We start from the raw sequence: 22,778 nt of genomic DNA on the forward strand, positions 1-22,778 counted from the left end.
CCTCAGAACAGGGGCTCTGAGATACATAAAACCAAAACCTTGCCGTCAAGGTGATTCCAACTCATAGCGACCCCACAGGTTTTTTAATGGCTGTGAAGTTTTACCACTTTTTTTTGACGTGGTTAGGATGGATTTGAGCCACCAGCCTTTACAGTAGTCTAGTGCTTAACTGTTTGTGCCACCTGGGAACTCCGTGATACATGTAAAACCCACAGCGAGTGAGCCAATTCCAACTCAAAGCAATTCTATAGGAGAGCATAGAACTGTTACACAGGGTTTGGAAGGCTGAAAATCTTCACGGAAGCAAAGTGCTTCATCTTTGGCCCACGGTGCGGCTATGAGGTTTGAACTGCCAATTTTTTTTATTAGCAGTCCAACACTTAACCCATTGCGCTACCAGAGCTCTTTGAAATATGTGAACCAGGGTTCACATATTGGAAGTTCTACCTCTTGGAGCCTCTTTTTGCTTTGCTGCAAGATTGACTGACAGCCTGTCTGGGTCATTGTGATGTGTGGAGCATACAGCCTGCCATTGGAAGGGCTTGGGAGAACGATGCTCACTGCCTTCATGGTCACTGCTAGAAAGACCAGAGGTAGGGACAGAACAGGAGATTAAGCTGTGTGATGCTCTGTTAGAATTCTTGTCTCTCTCCTGAGTCCTGAATGAGTCCAAGAGAAGAAAACAGGGAGCGGGAATCTATTTCCAGTTATCAGAACTACAGATAAACTTGAATACTCTTGCATGGTCTGTTGTTGTTGTTGTTAAGTGGCACCAAGTAGCCTCCAGATACCACCAATGGAAATTACAATCCCTGAAACCATTCAACGGTTTCTAAGACATTCCATCTACAGTGTAAATCTTACAGAAAAAAACCCTGGGTATGAAGGCAGCAGGAGCCCAAATTCAAATACAGTCCTCCCTTTGTTAATACAAAAGGAAACCCTTCTAAGAAAATGCTTGTAAATACATCTTTATGTATTCTGCAGTCCCAGGATCATCACGTAGGTTCCAACTCTTGGTGACCCCTCTACAGTGCCCGGTCCTGCATCAGCTTCACAATGGTTACCAGGTTTGAGCCCATTGCTGATGGCACTGTATCAATCCATCTTGTTGAGGGTCTTCTTTTTCCCTGACCCTCCACTTTACCAAGCAAGATGTCCTTCTCTAGGGACTGGTCTCTCCTAGCAATATGTCCAAAGTATGTGAGACAAAGTCTTACCACCCTTGTTTCTAAGGCGCATTCCAGCTTCACTTTTTCCACCACAGATTTGTTTGTTCTTCTGGCAACCCACTGTACAGATCAAGAAATCGAGGGTCAGAGAGTGAAAGCTATCATTCCCGACAAAGGGTTGAAGTGAGACTTGACGTCCTCCAGTTGGCCAGCATTAATGAGGCACAGGCAGATCTGTCTTGGAAGAAGTACAAGTACAATGTGTCTTAGAAGTGAGGATGCTGAGATGTGCTTTCATGCACATCGGACATGTCATCGGGAGGGACCAGTCCCTGGAGAAGGACATCACGTGGAGGATAAAGTAGAGGGTCAGCAAAAGAAAAACATAATCGAACTTTTCTACGAACTTTCTCAAGGTCCCTCCTATAATTTCAAAGGAACTGTTTCCATCTCTTCCCTGAAGAATTTCACACTCTTCAATTTACACATCAAAATAGTAATTTTGGCATTTTAAGGGGCTCAAATATATATTTTTTAAACTTTTGGGAACAACAAAAAAAAGTGTGAAGGGTAAGAGCAGGCTGCAGAGTGGACAGGGTAAGGTTTCCCAGTGAGATTGTCATAGGACAGCCCCTGCTGCCTTCAAAGAATGAGCAGGTGCAATTATGATGGACAAAATTTCCTCACTGCAACTTTCCTGGCCTTTTTCTCACCCAATGTAATTTTCAGTTTCTTAAAACATCTTCATAATAAACCTGTGGCTATCCTGTGTCCTTCAAGAAGATCTATCAAGATCTTTGATAGATCCCTTTGGAAGGACCCCTAAGTTTGGGTCCCTATGTTTGAAAGATTCCTTTGGGAAAAAAAAAAAAAGGTCATCATAAACTTATAAGCTCACCTCTTGGCCATGAATGTAACGGACCCCGCAGATCTGCTTGGAAGCCAGTGTTCTGATGGGATCCTGCTCTCTGGATCACAATGGTAAGTGCAAGACTCACCCCCTCGTTAGGATGTGTTCCTTAAAACTGTTTACATTGGCTTTGATCTTACTTAAAAGACTGATGGAAAGATGAGTTCTTTGAGCTCGCTGATCTTCCTGCAATGCTTTCAGCATCTATCTGGTCAGAAGCCTGCTGAGGCCAAAAGGTCTACCTCAGAGTGAAACTGTTGGGCCATGTGAGGACTCAGCTTCAGCAGCTATTGCATCAGTGGTAATTCCATGGTTCTCTTCCACGAGTTTCTGGACATTAGCCAGTTTTTTTCATTTGTCGAGGCTGACCATCAGTCTTCCCTCTCTTGATTCATCTTTGAGGTCTTTCCGACCTTCCTTAAAACACTTGATCCATCTAAAACTGTTGTTTTATGTGGGAAAGCATTCCCATAAACTTGCTGCAAAACTTCTACAACTTGGGAAATAAACTTAGAGCTATATTGGAAGGAGGCTCAAAGATGCCAAATGCAATCCTGAGGGTTCTGCTTCCTTCTCTGCGGCGCTGAAGGAGGTCTGCCCTCACTAGAGGCAAAGTGGGTCTGGGAGCCTGGGATTTCCTATCTGGGCTAGTGGTGGTGCCATCCTCACCCGGGCATGTCTTACGTGCTACAGCTGGATGGAGGTCAGCGAAGCCTGGTGGGTGGGTTTCCATATTATATGACCTGGTTTCATCTCAGTGAACCCTGAGAACAATGCACAAATGGCTGTAAAGGTTCCCACACAGAAATTGAGGCTGAGAGACTGCTAGTAATGAAAGCACAGGTGAACAACAGGGTGGAGCCGAGCGGCCTCCCCTTCCAGGGGGCCTGCAGCAGCCACATTTGGAGAGGAACCCACGCCCAATGGGACCTGACTGTAAGCCAACAAATGTGAAAATAATTAGGCCTATTTGGAATATGGCTCAATCCACCAATGCTAACACAGGATGAGCCTCGCCTAAGAATACATCGTAACTCAAGACATGAGCTAAACAAAACCACCATGATTCGATATTTTTTAAATGACTCATTTGGAACCTGAAGACAAACGTCAACAAATTTTCCAGATTATGAAGACCATAAATGAAACACTGCCCAGTCCTGCACTGGTATGTTACAAAAATCTCACTAAATGTAATGATATATGTTTAGAAACCTGTATGAAGTTTTGTTTTTTTAGAAGCTATGGCGCTGTGGAAGGAGCTCTGGTAGTGTAGTGGTTACGAATCGGGCTGCGAACCTTAAGGTGAGCAGTTTGAAACTACCAGTCGTTCCGCAGGAGAAAAGATTTACAGCCTCGGAAACCCTGTACAGGGTCGCTATGAGTCGGAACTGACTCCAAGGCACATCACCACCACCACCGCGGTGCTGTGGGCTAAAGCCCAAGACCACAAAGTCAGTCTGAACCACAAGGTCAGCAGCTCAAATTTACCAGCCACTCCTTGGATACCCTATACAGGGTCACTATGAGTCAGAACTGACTCAACGGCACTTAACAACCACAACAACATAGAGCTGAGTGCTCAAAACTTTCACAACAAATGCATATAATATACAGAATTCATATATATGTTCTTATGTATGGCATGTACAGAATTTATATATATGTATATACACACATATATTCATATATAAGCACATTGTACATAATTTACCAATTTGTGCATACAATTCATAATTTATATATAAATTCACAAATAAACAAATGTCTTTAAAATTCATAAATAGACAGTCTGTATAGGAGAGCTGGTATAGGACTCCTGGTGTGGCACTGTGGGTTAGTGCGCTGGACTGCAAGGTCAGTTTGAACCACAAGGTTGGTGGTTCAAGCTTACCAGCAGCTCCTTAGAAACGTATACAGGGTCGCTATGGGTCAGAATTGACTCGATGGCGCTTAACAACATCAGAGAGCTGAGTGTTCAAAACTTTCACTGATGGGCTGCAAAGTTCAGAGACCACAGCTCTGGAGATTAGGACATGGAACATTTTTCACTCAGAAAAAAAGAACCCAAGACCTGTGACTTCAATGTGCACAGGCCTAGACAGCACGCCCCTGTTGGTACAGGGCAGACGCTGTCCAGCGCTTTACCTTATAAAAATGCCGCACCACGTGAACACTTTCTTCTCTGGCACCCTGTCAGAGAGAGGAGAAAGGCGTGAAGGAGGCAAGTCTTGCGGAGGTCAGCGAGTTGGGTAAATTGTTAAGTCTAAAGTCTGAATGGAGAGAAAACATATGCTGGGCTCATCTCAGTAATAGGAGATGTAGTTCATACCAAGAGGCAAGCAGGGGAGTGACCACAAAATAAAAGTGGGCAGAGGAGAAGACATTCCAATGAGCGGAACGGAGGGACGATGAGTTACAAAATGTGGCCATTATCACTCCATTTTCATAAAAAGAAATTTCATTTGTGTACATATGTCTATATATATATGGGTTTCAAAGAGTTTGCAGAAAAATCCCATTATCTTTTAATACCAATTTTCCACAAACTTTTGTAAGTGCGCTGGATGTGTGTGTGTGCTTGTGGCTACATGCACAGTGTAAATTCACACAAAAGTGTTAACTATTGTCACTTTTTGCTGCTCTTGCATTTTCTGAAGTAAACATGGAACTGTTTGTTAAAAATTGCTGAAAACATGACAACTGTACATGTGTGTTATGTGTGCACATATATACATAGAGCACTTTTGTAAGACAAAAGGAAAAATCCTGGGAGTAAACACAAAAGCCAAATAATTGTAACAGAATGCACTGAAACGCCACAGTTAGTGGCTCTTCACACAAATCCCAGCTGCAGCAAGTCTCCAGTGGCACCGGAGCTGGAGGGGACATCAAGCCCCAGACTGTGATGCGCAGGCCAGCAGTAGCCCGCCCAGCCGCCTGCTGCTCCTGTCCTGGCGGTCCTAGGAAAGTGAGGAGGAGAGGCTCACCTCCAGGCAGGCCAGGTGCACATCCTTGATGATGCAGCAGCTGCTGGTCAGGACTTGTTGCTTTAGGAGCAGGCAACTCAGCTCCAGCGTCGCCAAACGGATCTTCCCGTCTGCAGACAAGGCACCACAATCACACCAGGTCCAAACACCCAGCAGGGACACAGAGGGAGCCCCCATATGCCAGCCCCTCCCCGCCAGTCCATTACAAGGCAAAGCCCCCATCAAAATGGGCTCTGCCAAATACTTCCAGAAGGCCTTCTACCAGGACGAGGGGAGAAAAGAAGATTGTGCAAGTGTTAAGCAGTTTAGCTGCTAACCCAAAGATTAAAAAAGGCTGACTCCACTCAGAGGCACCCTGGAAGAAACACCTGGTGACCCACTTCTAAAAAATCAGCCCAAACCCTAAGGAGCTCAGTTCTACGCTAATACACGTGGGGTCACCATGAGTCTGAACTGACTTGATGCAACTGGTTCATTATAACAGAAGGCTTCATTATACTGGTTCATTATAACTGGTTCATTATAACTGGTTCATTATAACTGAAGGCTTATTAGAAAGTGGCAATCTGTGGCTATTTTCTTCACTTCTCCAGCAATCTTTTTCCTTCTTCAGAGAGAGATTTTCCTTTGTAGAGTCGCTGGCCCCACTTGGTCATGTGATTTGGATGGAGCTGACCCCCTCCTCCACTAGGCTGGTTGGTCAGAGAGGAGGGATGGCTGGACCCTGCTCAAAGAACCACAGATACCAAAGACAGACGAGGAGGCAGGATTTGAACCTCTGGATGTAGCTATGTCTGAAGCCCAGATACCAATGACTTTTTAGTGACCCAGGTCAACACATGTGCGTGTGCTTATTTCTGTCGTATTATTAACACCAGTTTGACCTGGGTTTCAGTCAATGACACCCAAGTGTGACCAACGCAGCCTTCGAGCACACTGTGGGCCAGGCAGGTGCTGAGTGTTCTATACGTGCGGCCCTGAGGACCTGACTTAAGACAAGGGAAGTGACTTGCCTAGGCTCTCTCAGCCGGGCTGCAGTGAACTGCACACCTGGCTCCTCACAAAAGCCTCTGTGGCAGCCTGACTGGTGTGACTGTCCTCATGCAAACTCCTCCATGGGTCTCCACAGCGAGAGGACGAGGGCAAGGCCTCGCTGGGGTAGAGGCATCACCACCACGCATTCCTCTGCCTGCCATCTTGTTAACAGACACAGAGGGAATCTGATCCCTCAAAAGACTGAAGTACACACACAGAACACGCTGCTCGAGCATGAGCCGAAGCTGAGGCCACCCCGGAAAAAGGCTGTGGGTCTAAGTTCGATGAATTCTTCAGCCGTGCTTCATCCTGCCTGTCCACGAAACAACACCCACAGCTGCGCCATCCAGAAAACTTTCTTTCTCCACACCCCTCGTGTTGCCTTTCTGCTGTTGTTAAATGCCACCAAGTCGATTCTGACTCATAGCAATCCTGTACAGGGTTTCCGAGGAGCGCCTGATGAGCCTGAAATGCTGACTTTGCGACTGAAACTGAACTTGCAGCGCCACAAGATGATTTTCCAGCAAAACTTTTCCTCCTTCCCAGCTACCTCCTCCCACTGGTAGGCTTTCCTGAGAGGAGTCTATGGGGTACTCCTGCTCTTCCACACAGTAGTCAGACAGCCCTTGGACCTGCCCAACCCTTCTTTTCAGACAAACGGGTTGGGCTGTCTTTAATCAGCCATCAGGGAGCCTTCACTCTACCCTCCTCCACTCCATAGAGGCCCCTTCATCCTGTGCCCCGCTCTTCTTTTCTGGCTGCTCTAGGCCACCTCTGAGTAAAATGTAGCCGTCTCATCAGCCCATGCCCATGCCTCCAGCTGTTCAATCCAGTCCTAACCCCCTCTGAACTCAGACTTCACAGAGCATCCGCTCCGGCTCCTTCAGGGACGGCCCCACTCTTCTCTGTCCCCTTGTCACTCACACATAGTGCCTGGCATGCAGGAGGCACTCTGTAAACACGTCACATGAACATACTCTCAAAATGCTTGTTGAGGCCCTTGAGGCCGCTGACCTGATACACTGTCGTTACCTCCAGGTCCTTCCACTTGGTCACCCTCCACTGGCCACCACTCAGAACCCACACACCCTCTGCTTCTGACGCATTCTCCAGTCACAGTCTTGTAACTCTGCTCTTTGCCTGAGATGACCAGGGTCCACGCTCTCATGCTCCTGATGCCTCGGGTAGGCTGTGGGCCGTGCCCTCACAGCAAAGAATTCACCTAGAGATCAGGACTTCTCTACCTCAGCACCATTCCTGTTTGCTGTTGCCGTCTGATGTCTTTAGTCAGTTCTGACTCCCAGTGACCTATGTAGAACACAACGAAACACCCACCATGCCGTCATCACAACGGTTATGTCTGAACCCACTTTTGGTACCACGGTGCCATTCCAACTCACTGAGGGTCTTCTTCTTTGCTCACCCTCCACTTTGCAAAGCATGATGTCCTTCTTCAGGGATGGGTTCCTCTTGATAACATGTCAAAGTATATGAAACGGTCTTGTCATCCTGTTTCCCAGGCGCATTCTGGCTGTCCTTCTCTAACACATATTGGTTTGTTCTTCTAGTTCAGGTGTTCTTCACCAATGCCATAATTCAAATGCCTCAACCATTCTTCAGTCTTCCTTATTCCCTGTCCAGCCCATGTATGCACATAAGGGGACAGAAAATACCAAGACTTGGGTTGGAGCCCCTTAGTTCTCAAAGGGACATCTTTGCTTTGAACACTTTAAAGATGCCTTTTGCAGTTGTTTTTCCCAATACGGTATATCCTTTGGTTTTTTTAACTGCGGCTGCCATGGGCATTGATTGTAGGGGTCCAAGTAAAATGAAATCCTTTACTTCATTTCTCTGTTAATCGTGATGTTTATTGGTTTATTTATGAGGATTTCTGCTTATGTTCAAGTACAATCCATATATGAAATGCTTGCAATGTGCAGATGACACAACCTTGCTCGCTGCAAGCGAAGTGGACTTGACCACGCAGGTTGTTAACGAAGTTTCCTCCTATCCTGATGTTACATTTTCCTTCACGTAGTCCAGCTTCTCAGAGTATTTATTCAGCATGCAGACTGAGTAAGGATGGTGAAAGGATCCAAGTATGACGCACACTGTTGCTGAATTTAAAACATTCAGCATCCCCTTGTTCTGTTCGAATGACTGCCTCGTGGTCTATGAACATGTGAACACAAATGTTTTGAAATTCCCATTCTTTGCAGTGTTATCTATAAATTATTATGATCCATACAGTCAAATGCCTTTGCAAAGCCAACAAAACATAGGTAAACATCTTTTTGGTCTTTTATGCTTTGTCAAGATCCATCTGACATCAGCATTGATATCCCATCTCCACTTTCTTTTCTAAATGTGGTGTGAATTTCTGGCAGTTAGTTCCCTGTCGATGCACTGCTGCAACTGGTTTTGAATGATCTTCAGAAAAATTTTACTTGCATGTTATATTAATTATGTATTTGTTGATTCCTTTCTTTGGAATACTTAACAAACATGGATTTCTTCCAGTTGGTTGGCCAGGTAGCTGTCTTCCACATTTCTTGGCACAGTGGAGAAAATATTCCAGCATTATATGTATTTGCTGAAATATCTCAATTGGCCTTCTGTTGATTTCTGGAGCCTTGTTTTTCGCCAACACCTTCAGTGCAGCTTGGACTTCTTCCTTCACTACCACGGGGTTGTTTTTTTTTAAAAAAATCATATCCTACCTCCTAACATGGTTGAATGTCAGGGAATTTATTTTTGGTGCAGTGACTCTGTATACTCCTTTCATCTTCCTTTGAGGCTTCCTGCGTCATTCAATGTTTTGCCCACAGAATCCTTTAATGCGGGAGCTTCAAAACGTTCATTCCAATTTTCCTGAAACTTCTGAAGCCCCCTTGTATTGCTACTTGAGGCTTGAGAAATGCTGAACATTTTAGTTTTCTAACTCGAGGTCTTTCCACATTTCATTATAATACTTACATTTTCTTCTCAAGACATCATTTGCAATCTTCTATTCAGCTCTTTTACTTAAGCATTTCTTTCATTTGCTTAAGCTACTTGAGGTTCAAGAGCAAATTTCAAAGTCTCTTCTGACATCAAATTTTTATTTACTTAATTCATTTATATTTAAAAGGAAGACCTGTGTTTTTATTGTGTTTACTTGTGTGTGTGTGTGAAGCTAGGAGTAAGGAGTTAGGGTTAGGACTATGGCTAGGTCTAGGGGGCATGGCTAGCCCTTGCCAGCCCATCAGTCAGTGGTACCCTTTCCTGCGCAGCCTCTGTTCATCTAGTGTTGGGGTAGCTCAAGCCCTGACCCTGGTGGCCAATGTGTGGCCCTGGTCCCTCGGACCCCACTCCCGCTGCACACAGACCACACTCTCCAGGCACCTGGCTGGGCCGCATTATTCATTATCCTGATGAGCCTTTCGGTCAGGAGATGGTTGTAGGTGGTCTTCTCAGGTGCATTTGGTACCGGGAGCTGGATTCGCTCTAATTTTTCCGGATCCATGCCTGCAATGAAGCAAAGGTGACAATGACCATGGAGCAGACTTGCCTCACCTCTACCCCAAGGTCTGTGTGATTCCTGCTTCCAAAGTGTGTGCGTACTGTCTGGACTGTAACGCACCTCACTGTTTTCTGTCAAGTGAATTCAAGCAAGTGTCGTAACAAGTACACTTCCTATGGCTCCTTGGAAATGGCCATCAGCCTCACTGCAACAACTGACAGTAATTAGGAAAAGAAAATGAAAATCAAGCCATGTTTTCACATTCTACTCAACACCATTGAGTGCCTGAGTATTTGGTGTGGCCATTGGCCTGCTGTCTTAGGCAAAACGAAGATTGGCAGGTACTTGACAGGCAGGGAGGACAGACTGACCTCACACTATGGCATTCTCCTGAATGCAGTCAAAAGACGCCATGGAAAGGGAATGGAGGGCAGAGAAATGCTCATGGGGTTGATAACAAACCAAAGGAAACACACTGTCATCAAGCCTGTTCCAACTTTCAGTGACATTAGCTAGGGCTCCAAGACTGCCAAGCTTGATGGGAGCAGACAGCCTCATCTGTAGCCAGAGGAACAGCTGATAGGTTTGGCGCTTAGCAGCCCAACACCTAACTCATAGTGAGTGCCATCGGGCAATTTCCCCTTGATGCCATGCCAGGTCTGTGTGCTACTTGGGGAAACACAGATGGAAGACATACAGATCAGACATAAAGAAAATGACTTCTCAACATGGGTGTACATAAGCTGGTAACACCAAGCTCATAGTGGCAGGCCAGCCGTTCAACGCTGTCTCTGAGGACTGGCCTTAGCAGAACTGGACAAAGCTCAGCCTTCACAACAAGTACAAGTGGACAAAAGATGCAAACAGTGAAACCAAGACAGCAGATACGTCACCGGGTGGCAGAGAAATCATTTTCTCCAATGAAAGTGCTACTAACCCCATTGCAAAGACAAGACAGGCAGCGGTGGGTGGGAAAGGAAAGAGGGAGTGGGCTCTGCCGACACTTTTGGGAGTTGGAAAGACAGGGCATCTGGTAGGACTACTTGGGTGGCCCAGGCCTCCCATTCAGGGAGTTCTAAAGCCTTATCTTTGCTTCTAACATGGCTCTTGAAAAAATACAGTTGTAGAAACAAACATTTCACTGGATCCAAGCTTTGAGAACTGAATGGATTGTTTGTGCTTGAAGCACATCTTTTCCAGTTATCCTCAGGGAGGTGACACTTCTGGGAACTCCTGAAAGGCGGCCTGTGGAGTACCAGATGACGCTTCACTTAGAACACTGACAAAACAGCGGAGGATAGCATTGAAGAGGTAGCTGATTGTCTGGATTCTAAGTAACTCCTACATACACGTTGACGTAATAAACCATAATAATATATCTTGCTTTACTGAATTCTTTCCAGCTGCAATGGAGAGGCAAAGCCATGCCAAAGACTTGACACACGTGCGGGAGAGTCTGAGGGCCATGCAGGGCAGTGTTTTCTCACTTTCCTCTCAGGAATCACAAACATAGCTTCCTTAAAAAATCTGATTGCAATAAAAATTTAATTTGTGGATTTGCTATTCCATTTTGATACTGTCTAACTTTCAAGTGTTCTGGTTCATTAAACCAATCAAGTCGGATCTTGAGAACACGTCATTGTGCTCATGCGGAATGTGCCCAGAGAACAAGAGGCAGCTATCGAACTGAACGAGGAGATACCATGTGGTTTAAAGTCAGGAGAGATGTGTGTCACGGCTGTGCCTTTTCATCATAATGATTCCATCTGTAATACTCAGCTAATAATCTGAGAGAACAGACACTAAGGACAGGAACACCACATCGGGATTGGAGGAAGGCTCTTTAATAACCTGCGATATGCCGATGATACAACCTTGCTTGCTGAAAACACAGAGACTTTAAACATTTACTAATGAAGATCAGATACTAGAGCCTTCGATATGAATCCAAGATCACAATAAACCAAGAAAACACTGAAGTTGTCAAGGATTTCATTTTAACTTCCATCCACAGCCAGTGTCCATGACACCAGCAGTCAAGAAATCAAATGACATACGGCATCTGCTGCTAATGTTTCTTTCTAAGATGTCACTTTGAGAACCAAGGTGCGCCAAGCCACGTTATTTTCAATAGCCTTATGTGTATGGAAAAGCTGGACTGTGAATAAAGACTGAAGAAGAGCTGACACCTGGGAATTACAGTGTTGGCGAAGGACAATGAACACCCACCATGGGCTGTCAGGAGAACAATAAATCTGTCTTGGGAGAAGTACAGCCAAAATGCTCCTTAGAAGCAAGACTGGTAAGACATTGCTTCACATATTTTGGACATGTGATTAGGAGGGACTTCCCTGGAGAAGGACATTATGCTTGGCAAAGTAGAGGTCAGCCCCAAAAGAAGACCCTCCATGGGATGGAATGACACAGTGGCGGTGACAGTGGGCCCCACACAGCAGTGATTGCAGGGACAGGCAGGGTTTCCTCCTCTTGTACACAGGGTCACTGTGAGTCAGAACTGGCCTGGCGCCAACCAACAACAACACAACCTCAACTGGATCTTTGGGGCACTGATTTTCTCCTGAGATGGCAATGCCTCCCTAACATCTTTCTGTCCTCTTCTCCTGTCAAGTGACAAATTGTCAATCAGTGGTTCTAGGGCAAGAAGGGTTCCTCTGCCCCTCCGGAGCATCACCCAACTTCAGGACTTGAGCCCCAGCCAGTCCACTTCTGGGAGGACAGAAGAGAGCCCAGTGCTGCTCCCCTGGGAAGGCTGTGGGGCAGGCACAGACTCAAACACAAGTTCGCTTTTCATGGAAATGTCCACTTTGTCTCTTTGGTATGACTGCCCTCCCTCCTTAGGGATGGACAAAAATGGGGGATCTGTGGCCAAGTCTGCTTGAGACAGGAGGTGAAATCACCGTGGGTGATCCTGACGTTCCTCAGTTGGCACTCTGCTTCCAGTGAAGGAAGGGGCCCACAGGACCAAGATACCTGAAGAGTCTAACAAGGCAGATTACTGAGTCCAATCTGCTCCCAGAGATGGTAAACCCTTTCCCCATGAGCCCAGAGCAGCACGAGGCACAGGTAGAACCCGATGATGCCAGAGGTGGGCATGGTGCAGACGGCAGGGCGGCGGGAAGAGAGGGGCATGCAACTACTGAGCCCACAAAGTCAAGGAGCATGCCAAGTGCCCACCCTCTCATGCTGAGCATAGCCACCACCTCCAGACCTCCTCTGTGCCTCGGTCAAGTTCATTCCCTTCCAGGGAGTGGAGTGCAGGAGGAACGAGAGGCCTGGGAGTGGGATGGCAGTGGAAGTTTGTTTTGTGGTTTCACCTCTTTGAATCACTGTCTCTTTACCTGTAAAATGAGGAGGAAGGCAACTCCTTGCCCCAGGGTTGTTGCCAGCACCAAGTGAGTAAAAGCCTGTGGTTAGGGTTCGATCACCCTTAAGAGTAGTTACTGTGCTCTGATGGGAATTTTGACTTTGAATGTGGTTGTGTAGCTCTGTATCATGGATGTTACAAGAAGAGAGAAAGAGCAAAACAGCAAGAAGAAACAATAACTTAATAAAAGCCAAAATCAAGTGCCACGCGGGACTAAGGGCTCATAGGGCACCCTCGTAGTGCACCCTCGTAGCGCAGTGACTGATAATTGGAAGATCTGACCAGTGGCTCAGCCGGAGAAAACCTGACAATCTGCTTCTGGAAAGATTTCAGCCCTGGAAACCCTGTGGGGCAGTTCTACTCTGTCACATGGGGTCACTAGATGACATCCAACACCAACAACGAGGGAGGGAGCTCTCTATGGTGAGCTTCTCGGGGTGGAGTCTGAAGGCCAGGCAGGAGCTGCCTTCAGCTGGGAGCTGGGCCGGTGATGAACTGCAAGGCTTCTGGTGGAGCTTGGGGAGGGCTGGGAAGGGATAAGGCAAAAGGTCAGGGAAGGGAGCAGAGAAGGCTTAGACACCAGGACCTGCGATGGCAGCCAGGACCAACGGAAAGGCAATTGCAGAGTCCATGTGCTCTGCCTGACCTGGGAGCCACCCTTCCCTCAGGCCCATCTGAGGGGATCCCAGTCTTCCTGCACAGATGCTGTGATGCATTCAGACATGGTGGGCTTTCCCATGGGCCATGGGGAGACGGAGAGCACACTGGACTCCACAAACAGAAGGAATCTTGGAAAAAACCCCTCAGTTCTCTCCCCAAAATTCCTCACAGGCCACGTAGCTACAGCTCTTCTCTGCTGTCCCTGTCTTCCAAACAGCCCATAAACAACACACACACACCCACACTGCCCCCACTGCTCTGAACTGCCCCCAACATTCCTGAGTTGCACAGCCTTAGAAAGCACTTGAGTGGCCCTCCAGCCATTCTGCAAGCAAGCAGAGCAGTACTGCTTCAGCACGAAATAAACAACACCACAAGAAAGCAAGCCTCTTTGTAATAAGGACAGGGTGCCTCTGGGAGACAGCGAGGAAAGCCGGCTATGAATGTAAGATTTCCTGCCTGTGTGGCTGCCGTCTGTTGTCGAGCCCGTTTGGACTCATGGTGACCCTCGGGGCGGGGCAGAACTGCCCTATGGTGTTCGGAAGGCCGTAATCTTTATGGGAGCAAACACTCAGGTCTGGTTTTGCAGGTGGGCTAGCAGCTGAGCACTCACCCAGCCAAGCTTCTCCTTCACACAGTAAGCACAGTCCTTCCACCCTCTGGGTTCTGACTAGTAAGAATGAGCATTTCCATTTCATAGGTGGAGAAACGGGGGTATGGAAGTTATGAAGCCTGCCTGCGGTAACACAGAAGGAGACAGGTCCGGAGTAGGACACAGTCCCGGAGCTGGCCAGAGTGTTGAGCTTTCTGGGCTGCACGTAGCCTACTAGTGTTGCCTGTATGCTCTTCTCTGTCCCTCCACCTGCCCAAACCTTGTGTGCACATTATCCAGAAGTTCTCAGATGCAAAGACAAAGCTTTATCAATTCTGCTTAACTAATTAGTTGGTATTAGAGTTAACATATTGCTGTTGTTAAGTGCCAGTGAGTTGATACTGACTCAAAGCGACCCTGTATAGGGTTTCTGAGGAATGGCTGGTGTTAACTAGCTTCCATCAAATTTAGCCCTCTGTAGAGAGCGTGAGGTGGGAATCAGATATATCTCAAAGTTGAGAACACACACAGAATGTTGTTGTTGTTGTTAGGTGCCATCGAGTCAGTACCAACTCACAGCAACCTTATGCACAGCAGAACGAAACACTGCCCGATCCTGGGCCAACCTCACTATTGTTGCCACGCTTGAGACCATCAATGCTGCTACTTGGCCAATCCATCACGTCAGGGGTCTTCCTCTTTTTCTCTGACCCTCCACCTTACCGACACACAGAATAGCGGCTCTAATATGACACTCGTGCTGACACTTGTGCAGAACCATCCAACTACCTACCACCCCACCCAAACAAGGTTGGAAAGGAATACCACAAAATTGTTTGTGGTTGGTTGTCGTGGTGGTTGTGTGCCGTGGAGTCAGTTCTGACTCACAGCAACCCTGTACAGGGTTATCAAGGCTGTAAATCTTACAGGAGCAGAAAGACTCATCTTTCTCCCAAGGAACGGCTGACAGATTCGAACTTCTGACGTTGTGGTTAGCAGTCCAACGTAAGGTGATATCATACTGCTGCTGCTGCTGCTGCTGCTGTGTGCTGCGGAGTCGGTTGCAACACACAGCGACCCTGTATAGTGTTTCCGAGGTGGTAAAGCTTTACAGGAGCAGAAAGCCTCCTCTTTGCCCTGTTGAGCAGCTGTTGGATTTGAACTGCTGACTTGCAGTTAGCAGCCCAATGCACAAGCCACTATGCATATAAATCATAGGCAAGTGAAAATAACTCTTATTCTAGTATTTATCCCACAAGCATTGTATCCGGGCCACTGCCATGCTTATTAGGAAAGCAGTAAGCTGTGGAGAAGCATAGGACTTGGGCTTAAACCGCTTGACTGAAACCAAAATGGTGCCTGACAGTCTGCCACAGTGTGACAAGGACACGCACAGGACAGATACAAGCCACACGTGTGTGTACGCATGTGTGTATACACACCACACATACTGACAGAGGCCCTTAGTTGAAAGCTCTGAGTTTTTGGTTAGGTAATTTCTCTTGGGCTGAAATAAACACTGTGGATAAGAAATTGTCCCATTTGCTTCAATCCTTAAGTGCCTGGTGACAACAGATTCCACAGAAACCCTGAAGCCCTTCCCATGGCCTGGGAAGACGCCCTCATTCTTTTGGGCTTCCAGCAGACCACGGGCTTCCTCATGCCCTTCCCACTGGGGTCAGGTGAGTCAGAACGGGCCTCCCTGCTCCAGCACTTCCACCCAACAGCCACAGGCATAGAGATGGGGTGGGGAGCAAGCGAGGTCTCCCCAGTGAAAGGGAAGGGTGTGGCTCAGGGATGTCAGTAACTAGTTACCGAGAGACCTCTCTCCAGTTCTGGATTCTTTCCCCTGGAGTCGGGGCCCCACTCAGAGTCGGGAGGAAAAAGACTCAGACCAAAGCTACACAGCGAGAAGGCAACAGACAAACCTAAACAGAGAGAGCAGGCGATACCAGGTAAACCACATTTTCGTTTGACTATGCAAGGTCTCCTTGGTGGCAGTCTTGCAAACCTTGCCCAGTTTGAAAAGCTATAGACCAACGATTTCGAAAGCTCACCAGCTGTTGGGCTGATTTCCAATGTACTTCCAGTTCTGACTGTGTGTCAGCCTGAGACCCAAGCTCTTGACATGACAAAAGCTTTATCCCATTACCTTCCAACCTTTCTCATACCTCTCATCCATGTTCCAGGAACTTCTCGAAAGAACGATAAAACACACACACAACGTCAAGATTCCTCTTGGGAAAACAATGAGAAATGGGGATGTAGGAGTCGAAGTATATGTGGGGTACACTTAGGTCCTTTAGGAACACAAAAGCTGCAAACCTCCCCTCACCCTAGATGGGGTCTCAACAGACTTGACAAGGTGAGCGGCTGCACTTTATTACAGACCTGAACCCCAATTTATTATGTGGCCCAATTGAATCACAGTGAGCAAGTTCCCTCCCGCTGTTCAGCCCTCGCCACCATGGGATATTCATTTTGGTGCAGCATCTAATCTATTATGATTTACTGGAAGGCCTGAGCTCATATTTGGTTTTTATTAACATTGCTTTTATGTTAAAACTGCTTTATGATGAAAAATCTATCAGAAAGGGGCCATCTCATTAGGGGGCCTGCTTGGGTTGGGTGGGGGGAGTAAGGAGCTGGAAAAGACAAGCTGAGGGTTCAGTACACCAAACTGCCTGTTACCTAGCAAAACAATTAGCAACAAATAAAAATCCACCAATGCAGACCCTGTGCCCACGCCAGAAGTGGAATATATGCCAGGTGACTGATTCCCTACTAGATAGCTGTCCCTGTGGGTCCCCGGAGTCCCCTCCAAATCCATGCAGACTCTCCCCTCTGTGTGTCCCTCCTCCCACCCCAACTTGTCTCCTTTTCTAGTATCCCCATCCCAGTCCCTGGAGCCAGAGCTCAGGGTTATCCTTGACTCTACCTTGTCACTCAATGCCCACGTCCAATCTTCAGCATGTCCTGGCTCTAGCTCCTAAATGCATCCTCAATTCTTTCAGTTTTCTCCATCGCCAAAGTCAATCGCCCAAGCCCAATCCACATGATCTCTTGCTGGGATTACTGCAGCCACTTCTTGATAAACTCCCTGCTTCCCCTCTTGTGGTCGGCCCCACTCATCCACATTTCCCAACAGCCAGCGTGTTCTTCCCTCTGATCCTGTCACTCTCCTCCTTAAAAGCGGTCAGTCATTTCCTGCTGTTGGGAATACAATCTAAATCCCTTTTTACAGTGTTCAAAGCCCTTCCCCATCTGGTCCCTGCCCACCTGGCCAGTTTCACTGTGGCCTTCTTTCTGCTCCTTTACCAGCTCGAGGCCTTTGCACACGCTGTTCCCTTCGCCTGGAGTACTGTGGGCCAGCTCTTTACAGGGCCTTGGTTCTGATGCTCCTTCCTCAGAGAAACCCTCCCTGACTACATACAGGTACCCAGCGCATCAGCAGCACAGCTCCTCCTGACCAAGCCCGACACAGCTCTCCGCCTCCTATGGCCCCTAAAAATCACCAGGTATCACTGGAAGGGAACCCATCAGGTGTGTTCCAGTATCTACAGCGGTGTTTCCCACAGAGGAGGGAGTAAAGATCTACTTCCACCCCGTACACACTGCCCACATCTGTCCACACCTCCTCATCCCTCCTGTCTTCTGGCTGAGCAACTGCAAACCCACCCTGGGGGCTCCACTGGGGATGGAGTGGGGCAGACCACTTCCTGGTGAGCATCCTCCAGGAGCCTCCATGCCGTGTTCAGGATACAGGGCATCAAGGTGTCTGCCCACATGGGCTCCCCCTGATAAACAGCCAGCAATCCTGCAGGTGACTCACAGGCTCTCACATCCTCCTGCTCTGCCCTCCATAGGCAGGGCAGCCTGTTAACCCTCAGGCCACTCAGGTGTCCTCAGGACACATCGTCCTCAATGCCTGAGTGCTGCCTGCCGTGGAGGTCTCTGAGCAAGGGCCTCGGCTGGCCTGGAGTCTGCAGGCCCGGAGACCAGCACACTAGTCTCCATTGTAAGAATGTCCTAAGACCAGGCAGTGTTTGGTTCTGTTGCTGCTATGAGATTAAACTGAATGGACAGTACCTAACAAACGGACAGTACCTAACAAATGGACAGTACCTAACAACAACAACAGCACCATCATCTACACACACACACACACACAAACGTCTTAAAAACATAAAAATAAAAGAGGAATAACCAACAAGCCAATGTTACTGTTAAGTACTATCAAGCCGGTTCTGGCCCATAGTGACCTGTATAGGGTTTCTGAGGCTTTTAAATCTTCATGGGAGCAGAAAGCCTCATCTTTCTCCCAAGGAGAGACTGGTGGGCTTGAACCGTGGACTTTGTGGTTCACAGTTCAATGCTTATTATATGGAGCCACCACACTCCCAACAAATCAAAATCCAAGCTCAGGAGGCTTCACTAATGAAGACTCCTACCGAGATCAGTTTTACAAAAGTATTCCAGAAAAGGGAATGAAATTAATCATTCCACAAGGTGAGCACTAATTACCATGATAAAACAAACTAACATACAAAGGAATTACAAGACTATAGACCACTATCACTCATGTTGTTGTTAAATGCTATCAAGTCCGTTCTGACTCACAGTGACCCTGTATACAGTTTCTGAGGAACGGCTGGTGAGTTTGAACCGCTGACCTCACAGTCCAGTGCTTTATCCTGCAGTGCCATACCAGGACTCCAGTATCACTCATGAATTTTTTGGTGTTGTTAAGTGTTGCTGAGTTGGTTCCGACCCATGGAGACCCTGTATAGAATTTTCAAGGAGCGGCTGGTAAGCTTGAACCACTGACCTTGTAGTTAAAATGACTTTGCAGTCCAGAGCATTAGCCCACAGTGCCATACCAGACTCTTCACTCATGAATGTTGTTGTTAATTGCCTTTGAGTCGGTTCCGACCCATAGCGACCCTGTACAGGGTTTCCGAGGGTGTAAATCCTTACGGGAGTAGAAAGCCTATCTTTCTCCCGCGGAGTGGCTGGTAGTTTCAAACCGCTGACCTTAAGGTTCGCAGCCCGATTCGTAACCACTACGCTACCAGAGCTCCTTAGGTGCAAATAAATTACTTACAAACTTTAGCCAAACCCAGCAATATATATATATATATACTAACCTAAGTGTAGTGGGTTACACGTTGGGCTGCTAACCACAAGGTCAGCTGTTCAAATCAATTGCTCCATGGGAGAAAGATGAGGCTTTCTGGTCCTTGAAAGATCTACAGCTTCAGAAACTATACAGGGTCACACTGAGTCAGAACTTACTTATGCAACAGCACTTCACAGCCACCACCTAGTATGAATACCACTCAGAGACAGTTTCCTGGAAAAGGTGAGTGAATGGTTCTGAGTGGAACTACGACAGGGAAGCAGAATTTCAACTGGTATTGAAGAAGGGTAAGAGGAATGGAAAAAAACCACCCAAATGAGAAATGAATATGACATGGCAGAGCTGTTCAGAAACAGTGTGTTAGGCACTGCTGTCAGGCCTCCAAAGACGCCCCTTTCTATGGGAACAGTCCCAGACACAGGCAGATACCCTTAGGCACCAGTCTATGCCAGGGGACCCTGACCCCAGCCATACGGGATAGTTCCAGAATTAAGGCACACCAACAAGCTGGAGCAGTAAGATCACTTGCTCAAGAAGTTGCAACTTGACCAAGACAAGCTCCCAGCTTGGGATTTGCTGGGGTCAAATCAGGACCTTTGTGGAAACTTGTTGCCCAAGTTCCCAAAGCTGGTGGGTTTCTGTCCTTCCCTAGGCCTTTCAGCACCTTCTTAGATCCTAGGAGTTTTCCCAATGGCTTTTTTCTATACTTTCCTTATCAGCCTACTTTAAAAAAAGGCGTTTCTGGTGCTTGTGACCCAAAGAACATTCAGAGTGCAGCGAGTCCTAGGACAAGAGTCGTAACTTGATCTCCAGGAAAGCGTCTGTCACGAAACAAACACTTGAAACCTGGGCCACACCCAAGAGGGGAAGTTCTGGGAATCAAGTCGTTAGAAAAATGGGTGGCATCTGGATATCCCAAATGACAGGTTCAGTAGGATGGAGTCAAGGGTCAGGGGAAGACACTGAGGTTTCTGGACAGAGGAGGGACATGGCCAAACAATCTTAGTAGAAGACGCCTGGCAGAGTTCTGAAGGGCAGATAAAATGGCAATCCAGCAGACCCTTCAGGGTCTGGTTCTCCCCTCCAGCCACATGGTTAGAGGCATGCACTGAGCAGGTGCCCAGTTCAGGTCTACGGTCAAACAGGCTGAAAGGAAAGAGATGATGAGCTTGACAACTAAATGCCGGGCTCACAGGACAGAAAGATGTCAAGGTCATGGCAAGTGTCAGCTTTGGTGGGCAATGTCAACTAAACAGAGAGTCAGAAGTGTGTTGGGGTCGGGGGATACTTATAGGGGAGAATGAGAAGGATACCAAAACAAACAAACAAAACCCAAAACTAGACCCGGTGTCAAGGAGTTGGTTCTAAAACAGCAGAAGTGCTCCTTAGGGCTCCCAAGCCTGTCCGTCTTTATGCTCACAGTCAGCCTCGTCTTCCTCCCAAGGGGCGGGAGACAACGTAATGGTCAACAGGTCTTAGGAGGTGTTGCTGAAACATCTAGGTAGGAGGCTCCCGCAGACCATGAGCAGGAGTTAAGACTTCAGGACCGGATGAGCGGGGCATTGAGGGCAGAGGTCAGGGGCATGTGGACAATCCATGGGGGCGGGGGTCAGTCTCAGGGTTCTGCTCACTCCCCAGGAGCCGAGGCACTGAGCCAGGAGCTGGAGGGTCTGCCAAAACCTCCGCAGGAACGAGATGCAGAGGGAAACGGCTGCAGGGTTTGGAGTCTTCTAGTCCTGGTGCAGCACTGCGGGTTACTGTGCTGGACCACAAGGTCCGCTGAACCATAAACTCACCAGTCGCTCCTCGGAAACCCTATACGGGGGTCGCTATGAGTCGGAACCAACTCGACGGCACTTAACAACAACGCTTCTTTTCAAAATCTCCCCCACGTCTCTAGACTTGGGAGGGAGCCCGATGAGCATATCCTGAGAAGAGTCCCAAGTCCTATGGAAGCCCTGTCTACTACAGGAAGAGCCTGGATGAGGTGGAGGGATGTGAGGTGGGAGATGATCCCAGATCACTCAGGAGGGCTCATGCCATCACAGGATCCTTACCCGAGAGAGGCAGGAGAACCCAGAGAGTCAGTGAGATCAGGGATGCTACATTGAGGGTCTTGCAGTTAATGAGATGAAATAAAATGTGTATGATTTTGAATGAACAAATGATGGTCTGCTCAGTAAACCTTCACCCACCTCACAATAAAAAGTCAAATCAAAACAAAAACACCACCTCTAGCATCTCCACAAGGCTTACAAAAAAGCCTAGTCAACCACCACCTGACGTGATCACTGGACTATCTACGCCAGCCCCACTTTCAGATGGCGCCGGGAGGAAGGAGTTCTCCTAGGAGATCCTCTGGTGGAGGTTCCTATTAGAATCCAACATCAAACTCCACAGAACACGTGCCGACCACACAGCCCCCACGGGGAAGCCAGAGAGGAAACCTGCACTTCTACACATCCCACCCAGGGTCGCTGCTCTCTCAGAATCCCGAGCAAGACCGCCAACTGTTATAAATAGCAAACCAAGGTCACAAGTTGACTGATTTCAGTTCTGATGTTAGGAAGAGGTCGGAAGCGACTAAGGCATTTGTCAAGCAGAGGCATCTGAAGAAAAAACCACAGTGTGAATACATATTCAGGCTGCGCAGTCCACTTCTAACCTTTCCCCCACGTTGTCTGAATAACCATCCCTGTGGCCTCAGTCTGTAAACAACACCCGAGGCGTTTGAGTCTAACAATGGAGAGAAGTCTGGGGGAGTCTGTGAAATCAGGAAGGAGGATACAGATGCAATGGGCACTGGGGTCTCAGGCAGGCAGGCGAGGGGGTGTGCTTACCTTTGTTATGGGACATGGCATAGAGGAGGCAGAGCACAAAAAGGGCATGGTAGTCATCCTCAGGGCTGTCCAGGGAGAGGTACACCATATCCAGGAAGGGTCTGGAAAAGAGGATGGCCACACCTGTACCCCGGACCACCTCCTTCCCTCACACAGCCCACCTCATGCAGTTCCCCACAGCCCTGGGTCCAGCCCAACGCCAGGCGCTGAGGCCACAAGGACCATGCAGAGCTTGGTTCTGTCTAGAAAGAGCAGTTGTCTATAGGGGGACAATGACTACTGAGTGGTTTAACATACGCTCACCAGGTGCCCCAGACATGTGTCTATGAGGGGGCAGAGAATGAATACAGAAAACAGGGCTAGATGCATCTAGCAAGGTGTTAGATGACGAGGACCAGATGAGACACATGTAAGTCCAAACAACGTCAAGAATGTGGGCCCAGGAGCCAGACTGTCCAGGTCCCAATTCTGGCTTTTCCATTGCTCAGCTGCATGCCACTGGGCCAGTTAAATTCGGCTGGTCCCCATCTGTGAAAGGGGAGTTGCAGGCTG

The 22,778-nt window shown here is 47.8% G+C and overlaps 1 protein-coding gene across 1 annotated transcript in view; it reads right to left on the minus strand.

Moving 5' to 3' along the window:
- The window catches only part of CLEC16A (C-type lectin domain family 16, member A), a 239,663-nt gene that overhangs the window by 128,199 nt on the left and 88,686 nt on the right, over positions 1-22,778 (minus strand). The window contains exons 13-16 of the mRNA XM_006867243.1: positions 22,227-22,327; positions 9,492-9,614; positions 5,073-5,182; positions 4,231-4,275 (exon numbers count right to left, since the gene is read on the minus strand). Of these exons, the coding sequence (XP_006867305.1) occupies positions 4,231-4,275; positions 5,073-5,182; positions 9,492-9,614; positions 22,227-22,327 (379 nt within the window). The remainder of the gene's footprint in view (positions 1-4,230; positions 4,276-5,072; positions 5,183-9,491; positions 9,615-22,226; positions 22,328-22,778) is intronic.

The sequence above is a fragment of the Chrysochloris asiatica genome, unplaced genomic scaffold (genome assembly GCF_000296735.1).
Source record: "Chrysochloris asiatica unplaced genomic scaffold, ChrAsi1.0 scaffold00102, whole genome shotgun sequence".
In the NCBI taxonomy this organism is placed as follows: Eukaryota; Metazoa; Chordata; class Mammalia; order Afrosoricida; family Chrysochloridae; genus Chrysochloris; species Chrysochloris asiatica.